At 36.2% G+C, this 22,562-nt stretch overlaps 1 protein-coding gene across 1 annotated transcript; it reads right to left on the bottom strand.

The window, feature by feature from the left end:
• Positions 1-10,244: 10,244 nt before the first annotated feature.
• LOC130862181 (olfactory receptor 4P4-like) lies at positions 10,245-11,171 on the bottom strand. The gene has a single exon (XM_057751667.1). It carries the CDS (start codon positions 11,169-11,171, stop codon positions 10,245-10,247), a length of 927 nt encoding a protein of 308 aa, XP_057607650.1.
• Positions 11,172-22,562: the final 11,391 nt, after the last annotated feature.

A 22,562-nucleotide genomic window follows, 5' to 3' on the forward strand; every position in this document is an offset into this window, starting at 1 on the left:
TAAAAGTAGCTGCTTTGTGACTTATGAGGCCCAGAACAGCTTGGTCACCCCTACTGCTGTGATAGACTTGACAAAAACCAGCCAAGAGAGTAGTCCTGATTTTCAGTTTGCTGGCAGGAAACACCAGGTTCCAGGAAAAGCTATAAACTGACACCACTCAGGGCCTGGATAGTATCTAAGGGAAAGTACCTGATAGTCTGGACATTCCAACCATTACATAAGATTAGATAAGATCACTAGGCAACCCTGAGTCCAGTACACACCTATTCCCCTTTTGTTAGGACACCCTCACAAATATCAGCCAGACAGGGTCTTGAACACTGGAAATCCCTTCACCCCCAACCTCTACTATGATGAAAACCCTACCCTGCCCAAGCTCAGCACTCACTGCATCAGATACATGGAGAATCTCCAAGCTCAAGCTTGAATAAAGGCTTTTTGCTTTTGCTTGAAGATTTAATCTCCGGGGTCATCTTTGAGGGTTACTGGTGTTTTGGGAATAACACGACTCAGGCAGAAAAACAGCAACAAATGACATAGCAGGTGTAATATTTAAGAGAAAAAGAAGAGTTCTGTGTTCGAATGGGAAGTGGTTGTGAGAAGATAAAAAAATTCAATTTATCGGTCTTATATTTCTTAATTGAGAGAATGGGGACTTATTACCAAATGACTTCCCCTAGACTCCTGTACTTAGCATCATTAATGTAAAATACTCCTGGGAATGCGAAGGAAAAAGTCACGCTATCAAAATCCTGTGTGAAAACAGATTTTGTAACACACAAAATGAATCTGGACCAAGGTAGGTAACTTTCTAAAATTCTAGGGAGAATCTACTGGAAGTCACTGAAATGCATATCTGCTGTAAATTCTCTGAATTCTTACTTCAATTTACAAATAAGTGAGTTAAGCTCCTACCTTTATCAACATGTGAAATAGAGTAAAATGTATATGAAAGTTTCTGTATCCGTTTGTAATATTCTAATAAAGGTCTTTCATATATAAAAATTAAAATTACATATAGTTTTGCGTTAGGTGATATTAGGATGGATGGAAGGAAAAGATGATGAATGTTTATATAGAAATATAGATACATAAAAAGCAAGATGATGGATGGATAGATATGATTAAACTAAAATGGTTAACTGATTTATCACCTTATGTATTTTACAGTAAATATATTTAAAATGTGCTCTGAAAATTTTGAAATGCAGTATGTTACCATTGTTATCTATCGGTAACATTTGTATAATAAATCTCAAGTTGTTACTCAGGTCTATGTTTGACCTGACCAACACCTGTCTGCTACATCCGAGTGTTTTAGAAACTATCACTCTGCTGTGAATCTGTCTTAGATTTTAGTATAACAGATTTTTCTTATGAGAACAAAGATGGGAACATTGTGTTGACTGAAATAAGCTTGACATAAGATAGACACCATGTGATCTCAGTTATACTTGAAATATAAGACTGAAGGAAACAGAAAAATGGTTAAGTCATGGATTTTAAAGGTGGGGGAGTGGTGTTTATATGTAGGTAAGAGGACATTGTTAGACACAATGAATGACTTTAGATCTATTGCACATCACTTATGACTCTAGGTCATATAGTAATATGTCATATATTTTAAAAACTTCAGAGAATAAATTATTCATCTATCATCTTCTACTCACCTATTCATCATGCATGTACCTATTTGTCTTCTTTATCTCCATCATAATTTTACATTTCAACTCATAGCCATGTATAATGTTCACCATGCTCAAGCTGGCTAGAGTTCTTTCAGAATGGTATGCAGTTATAGTTAGACAGACTAATTTGAGATGCACATTAATCTTTAAAAATTGAGAATAATAATTTGTTTGCTTTTATTTTATGTGTCTGGGTGTTTTATCTTCATATGTGCCTGTGCATTACATATCCGCAGTGCCTATGAAGAAGGCACTGGAACTGAAGTGACTGTGAGCCACCTGGTAGGTGATAGGAAACAATAATTTAAAAAAGAGATTACAGGGATCTTTCTCACTCAAAGTATAGCAATTTATTTCTAATCACAGAGGTTTATTGTCATCTTGACACACAAAAAAAATTATTTAACCCACCTTTAGTATTCTTCAAAGAAATGTAATGCACAGAATAAAACTTTTATTACAAAAAGTTGGAACAGGATTGCGAAAAGAAATGGTTACAACAAAACAAAAGAAAAATGAAACTGAACAAAATCAAAATTCTGTACCTTTCTTTCAAAATGTAGCAATATATTGTGATGATGTGTGTGCCAATGGCCTTCAATATCTGCATTTGCCAAGTCTTTTTCTTTTGTTCCACAGAGGTTCTGTCTCTTGGGCCAACAACATTTCCTTGTAACAAATCTATTATTATTGTAATTGCAAAAATCTTTTGATAACAGTGAAGCTTAGAGTTTATACCCCCAGTGTCACATATCATTTTAGCAGATGGTCTGCAGAATATATCCTAAAACTTTGCTTTGTCTTCCAGTCTAAGAAAACTTAGTGCAAAGCTCCATGATATAAGTGCATTCTGCACAGAAGCAAAAGCTGCCATTAGGGGTCTGAACTCAGGACTTTGGGTTCTGGGGGCAAGAAAATTTGCCTGCTGAGTCCATTTAAGACTCCTGCCTCCTCTCTATGTTACCATTTATAAAAAGCACAGGAAACCTCTCTTTTCTTTTTCTTTCTTTTTTTTTTTTTTTTTCTAAGACAGAGTTTCTCCGTGTAACAGTCCTAGATATCTCGGAGCTTGCTCTATGGATCAGGTCGGCCTTGAACTCATGGAGATCAACCTGACACTCTCTACCAATGACAATGAATATAGACATTCATCAGGAGCAATTGTGTCTCAAGTCAAAAGAACCCTAAGTTACTTAAATGCCATATTCTACATTCTTTGCAGAGGTTGAAGATTCCCTATCTATGTGGAATACATTCTCTATGTATCTAGAGAACCCAATTAGTCTAACTATAAGTATGACTATTGACCTATTGTTCTTAATACCTATATAGCTTAAGGACTAAGGTTTCACATTATAATATTAGACAATCGTTAAACAAATGAGGACAATGACCTCAAAACATAAACAATGTATAAGTATTTTGATCAGAGGTAGAAATGTATACTGCAATATGATAAATATGTCCTAAAATTGTATCAATATAAAATGTCTTAAACAGTGGTAGAAACTTGCATGCACAAAACATGACAAAGTAACTGCATAAATCTACAACTATTGTAAACAGAAATAGGAACACATTCAATATAACAAATATAATTTGAATTTGTAAAATATACAAGAATCTATAGCAATGCAAATTGTCTATAAATAAAAGCTCACAAGTATTCACTCCATTTCTCACTATTATTATTAGTGTGGGTAAACTCACACTAATCTACCTATTATCCTCTTCCTGTTTTTTTTTCAAAAGAAATTCCTGAGCCTACATAATTTGGACTGCAACCCCCAACTCTATAACAGCTATATTCAATCCCTAATTGATATTCCTAACCCTGAGGACAAACTTTATTGGGAGAGGGGATGTCATCTTATAGAATAATTTCCATCTTTCTTAGGGGCAATGTTCTTTCTATGGGATCCTATAGAATAACTTTTCAAAAACAAAAGCCTGTGTGAGACATTTTATATTCACAATACAGCAAATTATTAAGTGTCCTTACACTTACAAACCTGAGTGTAATGACGTAAATGAATGCAGACAGATTATAAAAATATATACAGCTTTAATGGGGAAATAGACTTACAGGACCACAGGTTCCTGCGGAGAACAGGAAAGCAGAAAAAGGGGCTGCTGGGATCACACTGGGCAGATTTATCAGTAAACATTAGCCCGAGGTGAACACACCCCCTAATGGGTGGGGCTTATCCCTACACCTGAGTCAGCAAATCAAATAAAAATTTATTTTTTAAAAAATCAAGGAGGTGAGAAACTGAGAAGGAGAGGATGGGAGGAGCTTGGGGGATTGGGATGGTTGGGATATAGGAAGGGTGGATACGGGAGCAGCAAAGTATATATCCTAACTAAGGGAGCCATTTAAGGGTTGGCAAGAGACTTGACTCTAGAGGGGCTCGTAGGTGTCCAGGGAGATGTCCCCAGCTGGTACCTTGGGCAACTGAGGAGAGGGAACCTGAAATGACCCTATCCTATACTGATGAATATCTTACATATCACCTTAGAACCTTCATCTGGCGATGGATCGAGATAGAGACAGAGACTCAATTTGGAGCAACGGCCTGAGCTCTTAAGGTCCAAATGAGGAGCAGAAGGAGGGAGAACATGAGCAAGGAAGTCAGGACCACGAGGGGTGTACCCACCCACTGTGACAGTGGAACTGATCTATTGGGAGCCCACCAAGGCCAGCTGGACTGGGACTGAATAAGCATGGGTTGAAACTGGACTCTCTGAACATGGCGGACAATGAAGACTGATGAGAAGCCAAGGACAATGGCACTAGGTTTCGATCCTAATACATGAACTGGCTTTGTGGGAGCTTAGCCTGTTTGGATGCTCACCTTCCTGGACCTAGATAGAAGTGGGAGGACCTTGGTCTTCCAGCAGGGCAGGGAATTTGGACTGCTCTTCAGTATCGAGAGGGAGGGGGAAAGGAGTGGGGGGAGGAGAAGAGGAGTGGGGATAGGGAGAGGGGAGTGGGGGGAGGGGGCAATATGTGGGAGGAGGGGGAGGGAAATGGGGAGCAGGTGGAAATTTTAATTTAAAAAGAATAAAAATAAATAAATAATAATAAAAAAATAAAAAATCAAGGAAATGAATTACTTGCTATGTAATGACTGAGTGTTTTTAGTAATGTTTACAATACTTGCTATAAATTAAATTTTTATTTTGTAATGATAATATATGTGCTGTAGACAGAAATTCTTATTTAAGAGCATAAACTCTCTTCCCTATATTCTCCAAAATCTTGCATTTTTTACTTTCAGATTAACATTACATTTTACCCTGATGTTCACAAACATACTTCAAGAATAATTAGAGACCAGTAAATCCTTCTCTCTGAAAAAGAAATTTTGTCTTAGGAAGACCTGTAAAAATTATATTGGCGAATAATGGTTATATAATTTCATTAAAATATATTTCATGGTTTTAATTTGTTTTTTCACATTGGATAAGATAGCTTCAATATTTGTATTGAATTATAAGAGTTATAGTAAATCACATCTAATATGTAGTCATGAGTGTCACTCAGATGGCTTTACTATAGAGTAAAATGTATGCATGGATTACATAGACTAAATATTAAACCTCTTACCAATTAGTGTGAATGCACTTTAAAATACTGATAATGTAAGTTATAGATTTGTAATGTAAGATATAGAATGTTGTAATCCAGAGCATCAATTTAAGGTAAATATAAATTATACTTTGAAAATGGGATTACTAGGGTTCCAGAAAGGTGTCTCAGTAGTTAAAAGTGCATACTGCTATTGCAAAGAAGTTGAGCTCAGTTTCAACTTTCACAGCAGGTGGTTCACTGTGTTTTACTCTATCTCCAGGGGACTTGACATCCTCTTATGAACTCTGTGGTGACTTGCACTAATGTTCACATATCTATATACACACCAATACATACTCAAAAAAATTAAAAATTAATAAAAATACTTCATTAAAAATGAAAAGAACAAAACTTAAGGCATTGAAAAAGAAAGCTGGGTTGATACAGTTACAAGATGAAATTTTTTTAAAAAAATTGAAATGATGAATCACAGGGTGCTTTTAGAAAGATGAAATTATACTCTCTGGTCCACTAGTAGATGATTCGTGACACAATGTATCCATCAAAAGGCATGACCATTTAGAAAAAAAATACTTTTGCAAATGGTAACAATGCAAGAAGCCCTGCTCTGAGTAACCTTGATTGCTGTCATTCAGGAAGGCAACACCCAATTTGCATCTGTACTCACTGTGATCAGCTTGTGGGACTGGGATGATAGATAGCTACCCTGCGTCTCAGTATGATACTGGTTATTGGCCGAAGAAAGAAGTATACCCTTGAGGCTTGTGACTGATACATTTGGAAATCATGGGGACACACACACATACAGAGATACACACACACCACAAGGGGAGGGAGGGAGGGAGAGAGACAGAGACAGAGACAGAGAGGAAGAGAGACACAGAGAGAGAGAGACACAGAGAGAGAGAGAGACAGAGAGAGAGAGAGACAGAGAGAGAGAGAGAGAGAGAGAGAGAGAGAGAGAGAGGAAGAGGGAAAGAGGGAGAGGGAGAGAGAGATTGCTTGGTAGAACTGGAAGCTGGGCTTAAACATACTATTATCCCTTCTGAACTGTATAAGGAGTCTAGGAGACTTATTTTAATGAGGCTCTAATAAAGGCTTCTGAAAGACATTTTATTCCTAACAGGAGTTTTATACAATAAATCTCCTGAAACTAAGGTTCAGGGATCAATCATCAGGTTGCAACCCTGGTCAGAAAGATTGTAAGTGCCACAAGATCATGGAGTTTGCTATACTATCGTGTCTCCTAGTAATGTCAGAACCTACCCCAATGAAACCTCAGCATCATGACTGACTAAACATGAGCTACAACAATAATAGACAGGATACATATGCTAACTTAGACAGGGAAGTCCTGAAAGTTCACGAAGCCTCAATTCCACAGAAAGAGCTACAGAAAACTAAAAATTCCTGAGAATGGGAGAGATAAACTTCCCCATGGAAGGGGAATTAGTTACCTAATGGTCAGCCCTGAAAGCATTACACAGATTGAGAAGGTTATGTTTATGTACATAAGGATATATATCAACAATTAATTAAAAATGAGCAATGACAAAGTAGAAATCCATCAACACTCAATGGGACATGATGCCAACACTAAAGAAAAAAAGATCTTGACTAATTTGTGACTATTTCTAACTAGAGAGAAAAAGGTCACACAGCCTTCCATTTTTGATATCTTCTCTGGCACTACAGAGGGCTGACAAGCTCAGTCTACACATTCTATCCTAAAATAGGTAGCTCTAGAAATTGGGCAAGTTCAATTGTAAATGCACTGGTTACTAGGACTGGTGGTCAATCCTGGTGGCTGACTGAGACTAAAGACTAGTACAATAAGGCAAGGTTAGATCAAATATGGTGGAAGCATTTTTGGTACCAGAGAAATTTTAAGAGCACACTCTATGAGCGTAAGCACTGCTTATGCTTAACTCTCGTTCTTGCTTTGCTGTGTTTGGAAGCTGAGTTAGTAAACTTTCTGTTATCTAAATCATTTATATCTATCTAAATCTATATCTACACCTATTTCTGTAAAGTTTTCCATATATAAAGTTTTATATACTACATAATATATAAATGTATATCTATATAACATGTACTAATGTATTATAAGTAAGAACACTTATTTGGGCTCTTAGTTTCAGAGGCTTCAGTCTGTGATCATTTGACTCATAGTATTTAAGGCTGTGGTGAGGCAGAATATTCAGGTATAAAATGCATAGTATATCAAAGATGCTCACTTCATGATAGCCAAGAATCAAAATGAAAGAAATGAGTTGTAAATCTCAGCACATTTTTCACAAGCGTACTTGAATATTCTATTTCCTCCATTTTTTTTTCTTTTTAGTTTTTCGAGACAGGGTTTCTCTGTAGCTTTGGAACCTGTCCTGGAACTAGCTCTTGTAGACCAGGCTGGCCTCGAACTCCCAGAGATCAGCCTGCCTCTGCCTCCCGAGTGCTGGGATTAAAGGCGTGCACCACCACCGCCCGGCTTATTTCCTCCATTTTTGACCTCCCAATAGTCTCAGTGACTGAGGATCAGTCTGTAACTGTTGAAATAGGAGCGGCGGGGCTGCGTCCCTGGCACCCAGCCGCCCGCATGGCTAGCTTAGGCCCCGAAATAATTACACGGAAACAGTATTCTTTTGAGCACTGTCTGGCCCAATAGTTCCAGCCTCTTATTGGCTAGCTCTTACATATTGATCTAACCCATTTCTAATATTTTGTGTAGCACGGCGAGCTGGCTTAACCTGCGTCTGAGTCTGGCGGGAGAATCATGGCGACTCACTGACTGGGCTTCTTTCTCCCAGCATTCTGTTCTGTCTACTCCGCCTACCTAATTTTCTGTCCTATTAAAGGGCTAAGGCAGTTTCTTTATGTAACCAATGAAATTAACTCCTCCATCATGTAAATTATACGCCTTTGAGAAACCTTATTGATCCAAACTATAAGAGAGGTTGAGTTAGTAGTTCTAGTGCAATGACTAGGCTCTGGATTTCAGGGCTAGTTTAATACACAGAGTAAAGCTACCCATCATGGATTTCATACTGTTAAATACTGCTTCTCCAGGGCAAAATAGTGTGCTTACCTCTCTCACCTACAGACACTAGCAGGTGCCGTTCTCTGTTCCAGGGTTAGGAAAAGGATGATAAAGACAAGATGGAATTTGTCTTAACTCTAGCTATAGTGATTTGTGTATGCTTGTGCTAATCTTGTAGGCAGTCATCTTCCATCTACTTTAATTGTTCTCATGAAGGCAGACTGGTATACACATTGATAGTCCTTCAAATTCATGTTTCATTAGAGGGGTCAAATGTTGGAAATTCCTATTCATCAACTTACCAATGAGCAATAAATAAATGAGATGTCATCATTCTTAATATGAAAGTCCTCATTAAAATAATATACTAGGACTCAAAGTATTAAATATATTATTGGACATAATAATTAAAATAATAGTATTCTTATACTTCAATGGATGATTTTAGAAATGATTGCTTAAAGAGTCTAATTGCATAAAAACAGGGTTTTGTGAGATTATATTATAATTATATTTCTCCCGTCTACTTTCTCCCTCCAAAACTCTCACATCCTCCTTCCTGGTTTTCTTCAAATTGATTGTTGTTTCACATATACATTCACTCACTTATACATATATTCATATTGATATACGTAATTTATAGTTATATGTGTACACATATATAGCAATAAATATGTATTATTAAATATAAACTGTTGTATTTATATAATCTTACTATTTTTTGCTTTTTGAGACATGGTTTCTCTGTAGATTTGAAGCCTGAACTGGTGCTAGCTCTTGTAGACCAGGCTGGGCTCAAACTCACAGAAACCCATCTGCCTCTGCCTCCTGAATGCTGAGAGTAAAGGCATGCACCACCATCACGTGACTGATAAAATGTTACCTTATTATGTATTCACAGTTGACCAGTTGGCTCTGGACAACCAATTGCTATGTTCTTTGGTGGATAATATCACCTATCTCACTTCCAAAGGAGAGAGGCAAAAAAGCTTTACTCAGCTATGACACATATAAGCCACGTTGACAAGCAGCATGGCATGATAGCACTAAGGGTGAAATAGTGGCACATATGTATTGATAGTAAATAAAAGCTCTCTAATTGAAGTGAAGACTCATTCAACTAGACAGAAATCATGCCTATGAACAGGTAGCTACCTCTCAATGCTAGTGAAGTCATGGTTGTTGAAGAGAAATCTACAACCAATGATTAACTAAACCAGCACAATCCATAAAAGCATTATAATCATTTGTCTTTATGTCCACAGTCATCAAGGGTCATCCTCACCCCTCATCAAGGAAACTTCTCTTTAAAAAAGAAAGATTCCACTATAGAAAGCATCGACCAATCAAAATTCAGAGCTTTGGAGCCTGGTCTCAATGGATATATCTACAAAATATTCCCACAACTAAGGCTCAGGCAGAAATGAAGAAGAGAGGGGAAAATTTATGAGACCCAGAGTATCAAGAACTTTTCTTTAAGATTCTGTCTCCTAATAACACCATAACTTTCCAGCAACATGGTTGTGAAACATGAGTTGTATGAGGATAATACCAAGTGACAAGACAAATACAGTGTTTTGGTTCTTTTCCTTAATTTATTTTGTTAACTGTAGTAGGAATATGAAAACGTATGTGATTAGAACTTCTTTATGACAGCTATCTCAGACAAAACATCAGTATCCCAAAATAGAGTGAAAATTGCCAATTATATAATTATTCTACATAATAAGACAAAGTAAGTTCTATTGAATCAAAATAGAAAAGACTTGTAATTAATTAAGTCATACTTACAGTCTCTGTGGCTAGATTTTTTTTTCTCTTCATGGCTTGCATCTTTTATCCATCTAGGTATTTTTTTTTTGTTTTGCTCACAGTAATTCTATACATAGAACAAAACTGAGCAAAAGTCTCCATCAGAGAAATTTCACTTTCCTTCAGACAGTTTTTCTTGGCACCACACCTTCCTCATGGCATTCTTCATATCTGTATTCCTCAGTGTGTAGATAAGAGGGTTGAACAAAGGGGCAATCACAGTGTAAAATAGAGCAAACACTTTGTCATCCACAACAGGATCACCCATTGGGACATAGGTAAAGATGAGCGGCAAGAAGAACATGAACACAACTGTTATATGTGAGCCACAAGTAGAAAGAGCTTTCCGTCGGCCCCTGGATGAGCGCATCCTCAATGTGGACAAAATGATGATGTAAGAAATGACCAAAGCAACAAAGGTCAAAATAGACAGTAGCCCTGTGGTGGTAATGACTATAATAACGAGAAGTCTTGTGTCAGCGCAGGCCAGTTTCAGCAGGGGGAATATGTCACAGAAGTAGTGGTCTATCTCATTGGCACCACAGAAGGGAAGTCTGATAACAATCAGTACATGCACAAGTGAGTGCATAAAAGCACCAATAACTGAGACTATCACAAGAACGTAGCACACTGGTCTGTTCAGGGTGATCATATAGTAAAGGGGTCTGCATATGGCTACATAGCGATCATAGGCCATAACCACCAAGATAAATATCTCAGTGGCACCAAAGAAGTGGGCAGAAAACATCTGGACTATGCAGCCATTGTAGGATATAGCATTACACTGTACCAATAAATCTATAATCAATTTAGGGGCCACTGTGGAAGTGAAACACACATCCATGAGGGAAAGGTAGCTAAGAAAAAAGTACATTGGATGCTCACTAAGTTGGCTGCCCCTGATGGTGAGAAGAACCACCAGGTTTCCACAGAGAATTGCTAGGTAACAAAGCAAGAACAATACAGAACACATGGCCTTGACATCCTCATTATGGAAAAGTCCCAGTAAGATAAATTCTGTGAGGTTTACATATCCCATAGTTTATATGTGCTTGATTATTTATATGGCAAGAATGCTGGGCTTAAGACTTGGTCTTTCAAGAACTTTTGTTTATTTTAAAAGTCATTTTAACTAATAAGTATATGCATTAAATGTTTAAGATAATTCAATTGTAAATTTCTTAATTTAGATAGAACAATGACAAAGATAAATAGAATACTTTGAAGTATAGTACAGTTCATTCATGAGAACAGATGCATAGACTGATACTCTAAATAATAAATTTATTGTAGTTCTTAGAGGAATTCAAAAATCTTAAAATTATTATGAAGAACTAGGTAAATATTTTAAAAATTAAACACATACTCTAAGTTCAAAATCAAGATGCAAGTACACTCTACTGGTTTGATAAATGTTTATATTATAGATGTATATGTTGACAGCCATAGAATTATCTGTTTTTATTTGAAAATGAGGTTATTGTTATTCTCAGCACATCATAATGATTAAAATTGTTGAATTCTGAAAATGTCTGCTAGCACTCTACTTCAATGGGCTCACTATGTCACATTATTGAACCTCTTTACAGCAATCTCAAGAGTGCTACTAAAACTTATCTTAAAAATTTAGTAATGAAGGTGATAAAGAATGGCTAGGAAATTTTTGGAGAAGAGGGTAGATTCTTTCCAGGTTCCAGAATGACTATGATTTCGTAGTTGTCACCTCATTTTCCAGTTTAGTTTTAAATTTGTTCAGGAGACTCTTGTTGTTGTCATCAATTTCTCATATTCAGGCATCACCTTGGATGTTAACACCTGCGGGAATACAGAGTATATCCAAAGAACTCTCCTCTGAGCTTTGATTTTTCTCATAAAAAATAATATTATCTAATATTTTTTACCACAGGGGTTTCTTATGAAAAACAGAAATATCCACAATAAACAATGAAATGTACACATATATTGAAAATATATCATAAGAGCAAGCTAAAGATTAAATATCTTGTCATTATTTTCTTTTCATCAAACTGCATCTTCTTTATTTGTCTTATTTTTAAATGAAAGAAATCTCCACATTTCTGAAGAATTTGTAAGACAAGGAAAGCTCTGAGGATATATTTTCTTCCACGATTTTAATCCTTCCAAAAATATGGATTTCTATAGACGTTGTAAACTATTTTGACCAATACCTATTAGTAAAACTATCATATTAATAAGAACACAGAGTACATGAGAAGAACTGATATCATGGATGAAGGAACTAAAACCAGGGGGAAAATTTACACAAGAAACATGAATCTAATGCCTACAAAAGATTACCCCAGTTATATAGTGGAATAATCAGTCCAAATAATTGCAAAAACTGACAGTCTTTTTTGTATTAAGATTATTTACTTGAATATTTAAAGTTTTCTGGGATTTATTATATATATATTTGTTTAGTTTTCTTTGATTTCTTTATACTATTTCTATGTGTTTTAGTTTACCATCACTTTTCTATTTCAAGTAATTAAAAGCATTTTTCTCTTTCTTCCATATCCTATCCCAGCCTTTATCAGTCCTAAATTTAAAATTATGATTTCAATAAAGTACTCCAATGATAGATTTTCTGTTGGAATACATCCTTCAAATTTTCTTGCAAATGATTGAAATATGAAGCTAACAAACAAATGAAAGTCATTTAAGGTTATCAAAAGCAGCTGACAAACAGTTCTTTTTTCAGAATGTAAAGTTAATAAAGATTACAATTCTACTGGAAAACAAGACAATAAGAATAGATTAGCCTATGACTTTCTTTTAGACTCAGGGATTTTTAAAAAGCAAAGGAAAGAAGAAAGGATGAAAAATAGAAAGCAAAATAGCAATGATTACACTTTTGGTGTTGACCAGTTCCCATCAGCACTTGAAATAATATCTATGATTCATAAATTCATGACAAAGTATTTGAGAGTCATTAAAACTTACCCTGTCAGGACTCAGAACAAGAATGAGAAGCACATCAGATTTATGTGAAAAATTTGAAATTCATTTGGACTCTGTGCCCCCCCGTCTTCCTTCCTTCTGAAATTCCAAGTCCAGCCCTGCAAGGCTCAAAGCTTTTAGAGGAGCTGCAGTTCAGTAGAGGAGAACTGAAGGGCACTGGAGGGATTTGGACACCATCCCACTGGTAATCCCCAAAGAAATTTCTGAAATAACCTGGAGAAAATAAAGTCAAGTAATTTTAACAACCTGTGTTTAGGTTTAAAGCTGTACCTTTAACAATATTTTAAATTGTTTAGATATATGATGCACCATAACACATGATTTATTTTAAGGGAAAATGAATCATTATTTTTTCCTTTTTGCTCTCTTTTATCATTTTTATTGGACTGTACATTTTTCTCCACTTCCATTCTTTCATCCCCTCTACCTTCCTATCCTCTTCCATGACCCACAAATTTCCAGTTTACTCAGGATACCCTGTCTTTTTCTCCTTCCTATTTAGATCTACGTATGTCTCTCTTTAGGGTCCTCTTTGTTGTCTAGATTCTCTGGAGTTGTGGATTGTAGGCTGGTTTTTCTTTGCTTTATGTCTAAAAGACACTTATGAGTGATTACATATGATATTTGTCTTTCTGAAACTCACTCAATATGTTTTTTTTTCTAGATCCATCCTTCTGCCTGCAAATTTCAAGATGTCATTTTTTTTTTTACCACTGAGTGGTACTCCATTCTTAAGGATCTCAAAACAATATCTATGATGAGTTTCCTTGGGTGGCCTTAATTACCATTAACTTAGGTAATAGTAGTTTTTTTTCCCGTCAAAATTCCGAAGACTAAAGTTTGAGATCACACTACCAATCAAATAGGTTACTGCACAGAACTCTGAGGAGAATCCATGTCATGCATCTCCTAGAGCTGGGAAGCTTATTGGCACATGTAGAAGTTCTTGGGTTTTAAAAGCATCATTTCAATCTATCATCATCTGCATATCACATTCCTTTCTATGTGCTTATCTTTATTCCTTACTTTCTCATTATATAAGGGTTCACCTTAAGACTGTTTTAGCATTGTTATCTCTTTAAGGACATTATTTCTAAATAAAGTTGAGTAAGGTACAGGGAATCAGGACTCATTCTATTGCTTTTGTAGGGGCAAGCAACCAAATCACAATAATATGCATTCTTAAGTTATGAATGGGTGTCTCATGTGAAATGATTTGTTGCTTTCTGGATTTGTATTCTGACAACCATTATTAAAACATTCAGTACTCACTCTCATGGTGAAGTTCCCATCAAGTCCATTTTTGCGCCTAGTAGCTAACTCTTTTGATTTCCTGATATGTCTCAACTTTGTAAGGTAATTCTGTATTTTTCTAGCCAGGATTTTCTAAGACGTTTCACTGAATTGCTGTTGGAGGTAAAAAGTGGTGTAGGAAGATCCTTGTGAGGAAAACAAACTCTACTTAATGGCAGGTTCTTCTCGTATTCAACAGCCCTGTCTAGATGTGAAAAAATAATCTCTTTCAAAGTAGAAGTTGTTGATAACAACACAGGAGATGTAAAATAGTTCATTAGGTTATAATGCTCATTTCTTCTCACCAATATTTCCATTTACTACACAGATTTTCATCTTTTCCTCATGAAAGTGTTTTCTTCAATCAAAATGCCTATTGGAGTTGCATGATCAGTCTTATTTGCATTTTTATTGAAAAATCCTTCAAATGGTATAGTGTAGGGTATAGTCTGCAGCAGGTATGTGGCAGCAAGCATGGGGACTCTTGGTTCACTGTATGTACAGAAGTTATGTTAGATAGGCAATAAAGCAGGTCTCTATAGTGAGGGAAAGATGACTCAGTGGTTAAGGGCTGTTCTTGGAGAAAATGCAGGTCTAATTCCCAGCACCCATGTTGAAGTTTACAACCTATTGTGGAGTATTATTTTAACAGGGGAATAATGTGTTACTTTTGTTTATGCTGCAGAATATTACTGTAACTATGTAAAGGTGTGTTGCTTTTATTTATGCTGCATTTTTTTAATTATGTGAACCTGTGCTGCATTTGTTTCACCTTGTCTAACTGTGTCACTTGATTGAACTAATAAAAATCTGAACAGTCAATAGCTAGGCAGAGAGAAAAGATAGGTAGGGCTCACAGGCAGATAGAATGCCATGGGCTGTAGCACCAGGATTTATCCCTACTGCTTGTACTGGACTTCGGGGAACCCATTCTCTTAAGATGGATACCTTGCTCAGCCTAGATATAGTAGGGATGGCTTTGGACCTTCCCTGATGTGGGATTTCTCTCTGTATGCTGTGATTATCATTAATGAATAAAGAAACTGCTTTGGACCTATAGCAGGGTAGAACTGAGTATGGGGAAAACTAAGCTAAATGCTGGGAGAAAGAAGGTGGAATGAGGGAGAAGCCATGTAGCCCCACCAGAGACAGACACGAGAACTTTACCTGGTAATCCACAGCCATGTGGCGATACACAGATAACTAGAAATGTGTTAAATTAAGATATAAGTGTTAGCCAATAAGAAGCTAGAGCTAATGGGCCAAGCAGTATTTAAATAATATAGTTTTGTGTGATTATTTTGGGGCTGAGCAGAAGGGAACCAACTCAAACATGGCTCTTCGCAACAGCTTATGCCTAGATGTCATCCTAGTTCTTGCTAGAAGTAATGACTGCTCAGGTTAGAATGGTTCTGGCAGTCATGTGGCCATCTGATGCCACCAAGGCTTCAGATTTTAACCCCAACCCTGGACGTCTATGTGACCAGTGGTGGCAATGCAGAACCCAGACTTTATCTTATACCCAGCCACAGTAGGACCATGGACTCAAACATCGTTCTTGGCAGCAGTTGTGTCTGGATGTCAACACTGTTCTGAGTAACGTAATGGCTCTAAGCCACTAATTTGGTCCTTGATCTGGGATGTATGTGGGAGCCTATTGGTATACTTGGAAGTTCTTTGGTTTGTAAAAGCTTCATTTATTTTGTTCATTTTTATTATTTACTAAAAATATTAAAGTTTCGTTTTACATACTAACCCCAGTTCTCCCTCCCTCCACTTCTCTGAATTGACCAGCTGCCTCTTCTTTTCCCCCATCAATTCCTCTGGGAACATAAGGCCTCCCAGAGAGTCAACAAAGTCTGGCATACCAAACTGAGGCAGGACCAAGCCCCTCACTCTCCTTTCCCATACCAAGGCGCAGCAAGATATCCCACTGTAGGGAATGGGCTCCACAGAATAGATTCATACACCTGGGAGAGTTCCTGATGTCACTGCCAGCCCCCACTTCCAAAAAGATCAAACCACATAACTGTCACTGATATTCAGAGTCTCTGGTTCAGTGCCATGCAGGTTCCCCAGCTGTGGCTTTCCCCATTATGCTCCTGACCCACCTTGTTCATTTCATCCTTCCTTCCTTTCATCAACTGAACTCCAGAAGCTTAGCCCAGTGTTTGGCTATGGGTTCCAGCAAACTTCAGTTACTGAATGTTCTATGATGACAAGTGGGGTGGTCTCTAATCTGATTAAAGGGGAAGGCTCTTTCAGAATCCCTCTCAGCTATTGCTAGGAGTCTTAATGGGTCATCCTTGTGAATTCCTGAGAATTTCTTGAACACCAGTTTTCTCCCTAACATCATAATGTCTCCCTTTATTGAGCTATCTCTTTCATTTCTATCCCTCTCCATTCCTCCCCTATCATCTTGATCCCTCATGCTTCCACCCTTTTTACTTACTTCCAGTTTACCCAGAAGATCCTAATTATATGCCTTCTTGGCAAAATAGCCCTCACTTCTCCACACCAATGTTTCCATTTCACTACTCAGATGTCCATGTTTTTCTCCACTCAAGCGTTTACTTCAAACAAAATACCTATTTGAGTTACATAGTTTGTCTTATTTGTATCTTTATTGCAAAATCCTTCAAATGATTTAATGTAGGTCACAATCTGCAGGAGATGTGCAACAATAAACAGGGAGCTCTATGTCCACTGCACATAAAGAAGTAATGTAAGATAGACTATAAAGAAGGTCCCAATAGTGGTGGAAAGATGACTTGGCAGTTAAGAGTTGTTCTTGAAGGGCTGGAGAGATGGCTCAGCAGTTAAGAGCATTGCCTGCTCTTCCAAAGGTCCTGAGTTCAAATCCCAGCAACCACATGGTAGCTCACAACCATCTATAATGAGGTCTGGTGCTCTCTTCTGGTCTGAAGGCATACACGCAGACAGAATATTGTATACATAATAAATAAATGAATATTTTTAAAAAAGAGTTGTTCTTGAAGAAGACTCAGGTCTAATTGACAGCACCAGCATAGAGATTCACAACCTATTGTGAAATATTATTTTAATTGGGTAAATATGTGCTACATTTCTTTATACTGCAGAATATTTCTTTAACTGTGTAAAGGTGTGTTATTTTGTTTATGTTATATTTGTTTAATTATGTAAAGTGGTATTGCATTTGTTTCACCTTGCCTGCCTAAAGTACCTGATTGATCTAATAAAAGGCAGAACAGTCAATAGCTAGGCAGAGAGACAGGTAGAAAAGGAGAAACAAGAGAAGTAGGAGAAAACAGGGAGACACCCATGGCAGGAAACCAGGCAGATGTCAGCAAGTACATATGAGAAGCAGTGAAAGTAAGATATACAGAAGTAAAGAAAATTACAAAGCCCCAAGGCAAAAAGTAGGCAAGGAGAAGCAGGATAATTTAAGCTAAAACAGTTATCTTGAAACTAATCTAAGCTAGGCCAAGCATTCAAAACTAATAATAAATCTCCTTGTCATGATTTGGAGCTGGATGTTGGCCCAAAAGAAAAACTCTGTCCATCAACAATTTGCAACTGCAGTTCCAAGGTATCCAGTTACCTATTCTTATGTCTGTGTACACCAGCCATGTACACACTGTACAGACATATATGAAATGTAAACACTCATATACATAAAGTAAAATAAATATCATACCTTAATTACACATGACTTGCCAAGTCTACTAGAAGCATAAATTTGAAACTTTTAAAGTACTGTGTGAGATATAATATTCTTTCCTTAGTAGAATGCCACCTAGAAGCATAAAATAGATGAACAGATGGTCCTTCCAAATGATTGATTGATTGATTGATTGATTATGCATTCAATGTTCTGTTAACATGGACACACCAGAAGAGGGCACCAGATCTCAATACAGATGGCTGTAAGTCACCATGTGGTTGCTAGGAATTGAACTCAAGACCTCTGGAAGAGCAGCCGGTGCTCTTAACCTCTGATATCTTTAATAGATTTGATACCTTCTAAAGTCAGATTCTTCATGCAAAGTTGTTTAAATGTAACAGAATTTTTAATGTGAAATTAGGATCTCCCTAATAAAATGATTATTTTCAGTGTATATCATAATTTAAAAATCACTACTTTTCAGATAATCAGGGATGAGTAAGCATATGCCTGCTACTTCTCCGTAGTATTATTTTTATGGTCTGTAATCTATATGCGAGTAATGCTCATTAAAGTGCATTTTTCTAATGCATCCCACACACAGATACCTTAGTATGTGAGCTTCTGCTTCAGGAATTTGCAGCACAGAGGAGACAGAGCATACCCAGAGATGCTTGCCACACTGTGGTCAGTGTCTTTTTCCCACATGGTCTCTTGGTCTCCAAGTCTGATGCAATACTTTGTTTACAATGCTTGTTGCCAAAACCACTTCTACACTAACAGGCCTCTTATCAACTCCCCAGTGATGGATTCTAGCAGCCAATAGTTTTTGGCAAGGAGCTATAGATTTGAGCTACTGAAAATGACTCCTGAAAACAATGCACAATTCCCCAAACATAACAAAAGGTTTTCTGAGCTGATTAAGTTGGCAGTCTTGTGTAATGTTTTGGTCTCCAGTGCCCTGCCTGGTCAAGATGTATTATAAATGCTGTTTATCCGTTTTCCGTTCTCTCTGTGAATCCTTGCCAACCCTGTTTTTACAATAACTGCTTGTTAAAATGACTCTTTTTCCCTCTTGTCATTCAGAACATGCCAATCTCCATCGTCATTCACAACCTATGTGTTTCTAGGAAGTTCCTATATGTCTATTCAAGGCACCTAATAACATTTTCTTATTTTTACATATTTTTTTCTTAAACTTGAGGTCTTATTGAAGTCCTCCCAATAGGGATGTCCTGAAGCTTAGCCACAGGCAACTATCAATCTTGATTTCAGTATTTGACAGGTTGAAATTGAGATGCCTACATGACTGTCATTTCTTATACCTCTATATTTCAACAATATAACTGCACATTCTACTACCACTTCCAAGATTCACAATGGTACTATTACCATTAGTCATGGAGATTTGATTTTTGTTCAATCTTCAAATATATTTTCTCTTTTATTTATGAACACCCTGTATGTAACATGAATATAGGTCTTTTTAAAATATATTTTCCCAGTGTGGCTTCTTATATTAAACATTAACCAGATTGACATTATAAAAATAATAATAAAAACAATCAACCTGTTTTCCTACATTTAATCATAATAAAGGACAATATAACTGTACCTGAAATCAAATCACATCAGGTTGGTACTAGAACATGGTCACAAGAAAACTGAAATTGTATAACCTACCCTTGCTTCAGGTTTAAAGCAATACTGTGTTGAAAAGCAATGGAATACTATTATATGCTACTGTAACAAGCTAATTAATAAAATGTCCTGGTGAGAAAACGACAGTATTGTGATACTTGTCAGTGTTAAAGTTTGAATCAGGAGTGTCCTCTGGAATGCCTGAGCTAAAGTTTGGTCATCAGCCTGTGAGACTAAAGGGGAATGGCAGAACTTTCAGATGGTAAGTTTTATGTTCTAGAAGGAATTTGGTTTATACATTTGTACCCTTGAAGTAAATATTGGGTTCCTCCATTCTCTTCACATTCCAAGAATTAAATAAACCCTCTCTATTAATGCTCTTAATATACTTTACTGCTCTGCTACATGCCCAAAGCAACAGAATCAAGGAAACATGAAGTAAAGCCTGTAAGTCTATGAATCAATGTAAACCTTTCTTCTATTTAAGATTCTTACCTCAGACATTTTCTGAGAGTAATGCAATTTTTAAAATTTTTCTCATGTTTTAAAATATTTTATTTAAATAATATTTTTCATTTATTTTACATAACAACTAACATATGTTCTTACCCATATGTATTCATATTCAGACACATACTTTAAAAGATATAAAATTTATACTGCATAAATACATTTGGCTTTGGCAAAGAAAGAGAGTATTAAAGGGTACTACTCTTTCTCCAATAAAATTATGTAAAAACGTTTCCAGGGTAGGCTAGTTAAGAAAAGGAGGATAAAGAAAAGACTTAGTTAATTTCCTACTTCTACAGTGCAAATAAATGGAAATTAGAAAATCACATTATCATTTCATTAGATGCAGAAAAGGCCTTTGACAAAATACAATACCCCTCCAGGATATGAATCCTGCATAGATTGTGCATACAAGGGACATACCTGAACATAATAAACACAGGCTACACCAAGTCTATAGCCAACATCAACTTAAATGGAGGGAAACCCGTAACAATTCCATTAAAATCAGGAATGAGACAAAGTTGTCCACTCTGTCCATATTTATTCAATATAATACTTGATGCTTTAATTAGATTAATAAGTCAATTGAAGGGGATCAGAAGGGTAGAAATGAGAAAGTAAGAAGTCAAAATCTCATTTATTTGCAGATGAAATAGTAGTATATATAATTTACCTGAGAAATTCCATGTAGAAACTCCTACAGCTGACAAACACTCTCAGCAAAGTAGCTGGACATAAGATTAACTCACAAAAATCAGATCTCTTATAGAGATAGAAAACAGACAGAAGAAGGGAACCAATAACTTATACCATAGCTTAAAATAATGTATATTATCATGGGATAACTATAAGAAAGTAAGTTAAAGACATGTATATAATAAAAAGTTCAAATTTTTGAAGAAAATATCAGAAGATGAAGATTTTCCATGCTAAAAAATCATTATGATAAACATAGTATAAATGATCTTCCTACCAAAAATCAATCTACAGATTCAATGCAATCCTCATCAAAGTTGATATAATTCTTTATGGAAAAATACAAAACACAGTTGTAGCTAAAGCAAAAAAAGAAAGAGAGAGAGAGAACTACTAGAAGTATCAACATCCCTGACTTCAAATTGTAATACAGGGCAATAGGATTATAAACCACATGATATTCACGTAAAAAAAAAATAAACATATTGATCAGGGGACTCAAACTGAAGATGAAGACATAAACTCACATACCTATGGACTCCTGATTTTTGGTAAAGAATCCAGAAATACATACTAGAAAAAAGTAACATCTTCAACAATGGTATTGATAAAACTGAGTGGCTGTGTGCAGAATACAAATAGAGCCATGCCTTTCACTCTGAACAAAGTTCAAGTCCATGTGAATCAAAGACCACATCATAAAATTTGACACACTGAAATTGATAGATGAGGAAGGGGACATAGCTTTGAGCATATTGATAGAGAAGATGACTTTCTGAACAGAACACTGTTAGTACAGGCATTACTCTCAACAATTAATAAATGAGACCTCATAAATTTGAAGGCTTCTGCAAGAAAAAAGACACTGTCATTCAGATAAACAGTACTCTACAAAATGGGAAGATTTTACTAACTCCACATCTGACGGAGGACTACTATCCAAAATATATAAAGAACTCAATAAAGTACATATCAGAAAATGAATAATCCAATTAAAATGTTTATATACCTAAACAGAGAATTCTCAATAGAAGAAACTCAAATGGCTAAGAAACACTACAAGAAATGCTCAACATCCTTAACCATCAGGAAAATGTAAATCAAAATTACTTTGAGATTCTGTCTTATACCTGTCAAAACATTAGAGGCAGCAAATGCTGGCAAGAACGTGGAATAAGGAAAACCTCAACTTGCTGGAGGGGGTGCAAACTTGTGCAGCCACTATGGAAATAAGTGTGACTTTTACTTAGAATGTTGGAAATGTATTTACCTCAATTCCTGCTATGCCACTCTTGGCATGTACCCTAAGGATACTCCATACTACCATAAGAAGCCTTGATCACATATGTTCATTGTAGCTTTATTCAAAATAATCTGAAAGTAGAAATAACCTAAATATCCCTGAACAGAAGAGTTGGTAAATAAAATGTGGTACATTCGCACAGTGAAATATTACTCAATTGTTAAAAAGAGACATCATGATATTTGCAGGCAAATGAATGGATCTAGGAAAAATTATTCTGTATGAGATAACTGAGACCTAGGTAGATAAATATACTATGTATTTGTTTATAAGTATATGATAGCCATTAAGTAAATGATAACCCAGTTTCTACAACTACATGCAAAATATCTGTGCACTTTATTTGAGGTTGAATT

Source organism: Chionomys nivalis, chromosome 2, assembly GCF_950005125.1.
Source record: "Chionomys nivalis chromosome 2, mChiNiv1.1, whole genome shotgun sequence".
Taxonomy (NCBI): Eukaryota; Metazoa; Chordata; class Mammalia; order Rodentia; family Cricetidae; genus Chionomys; species Chionomys nivalis.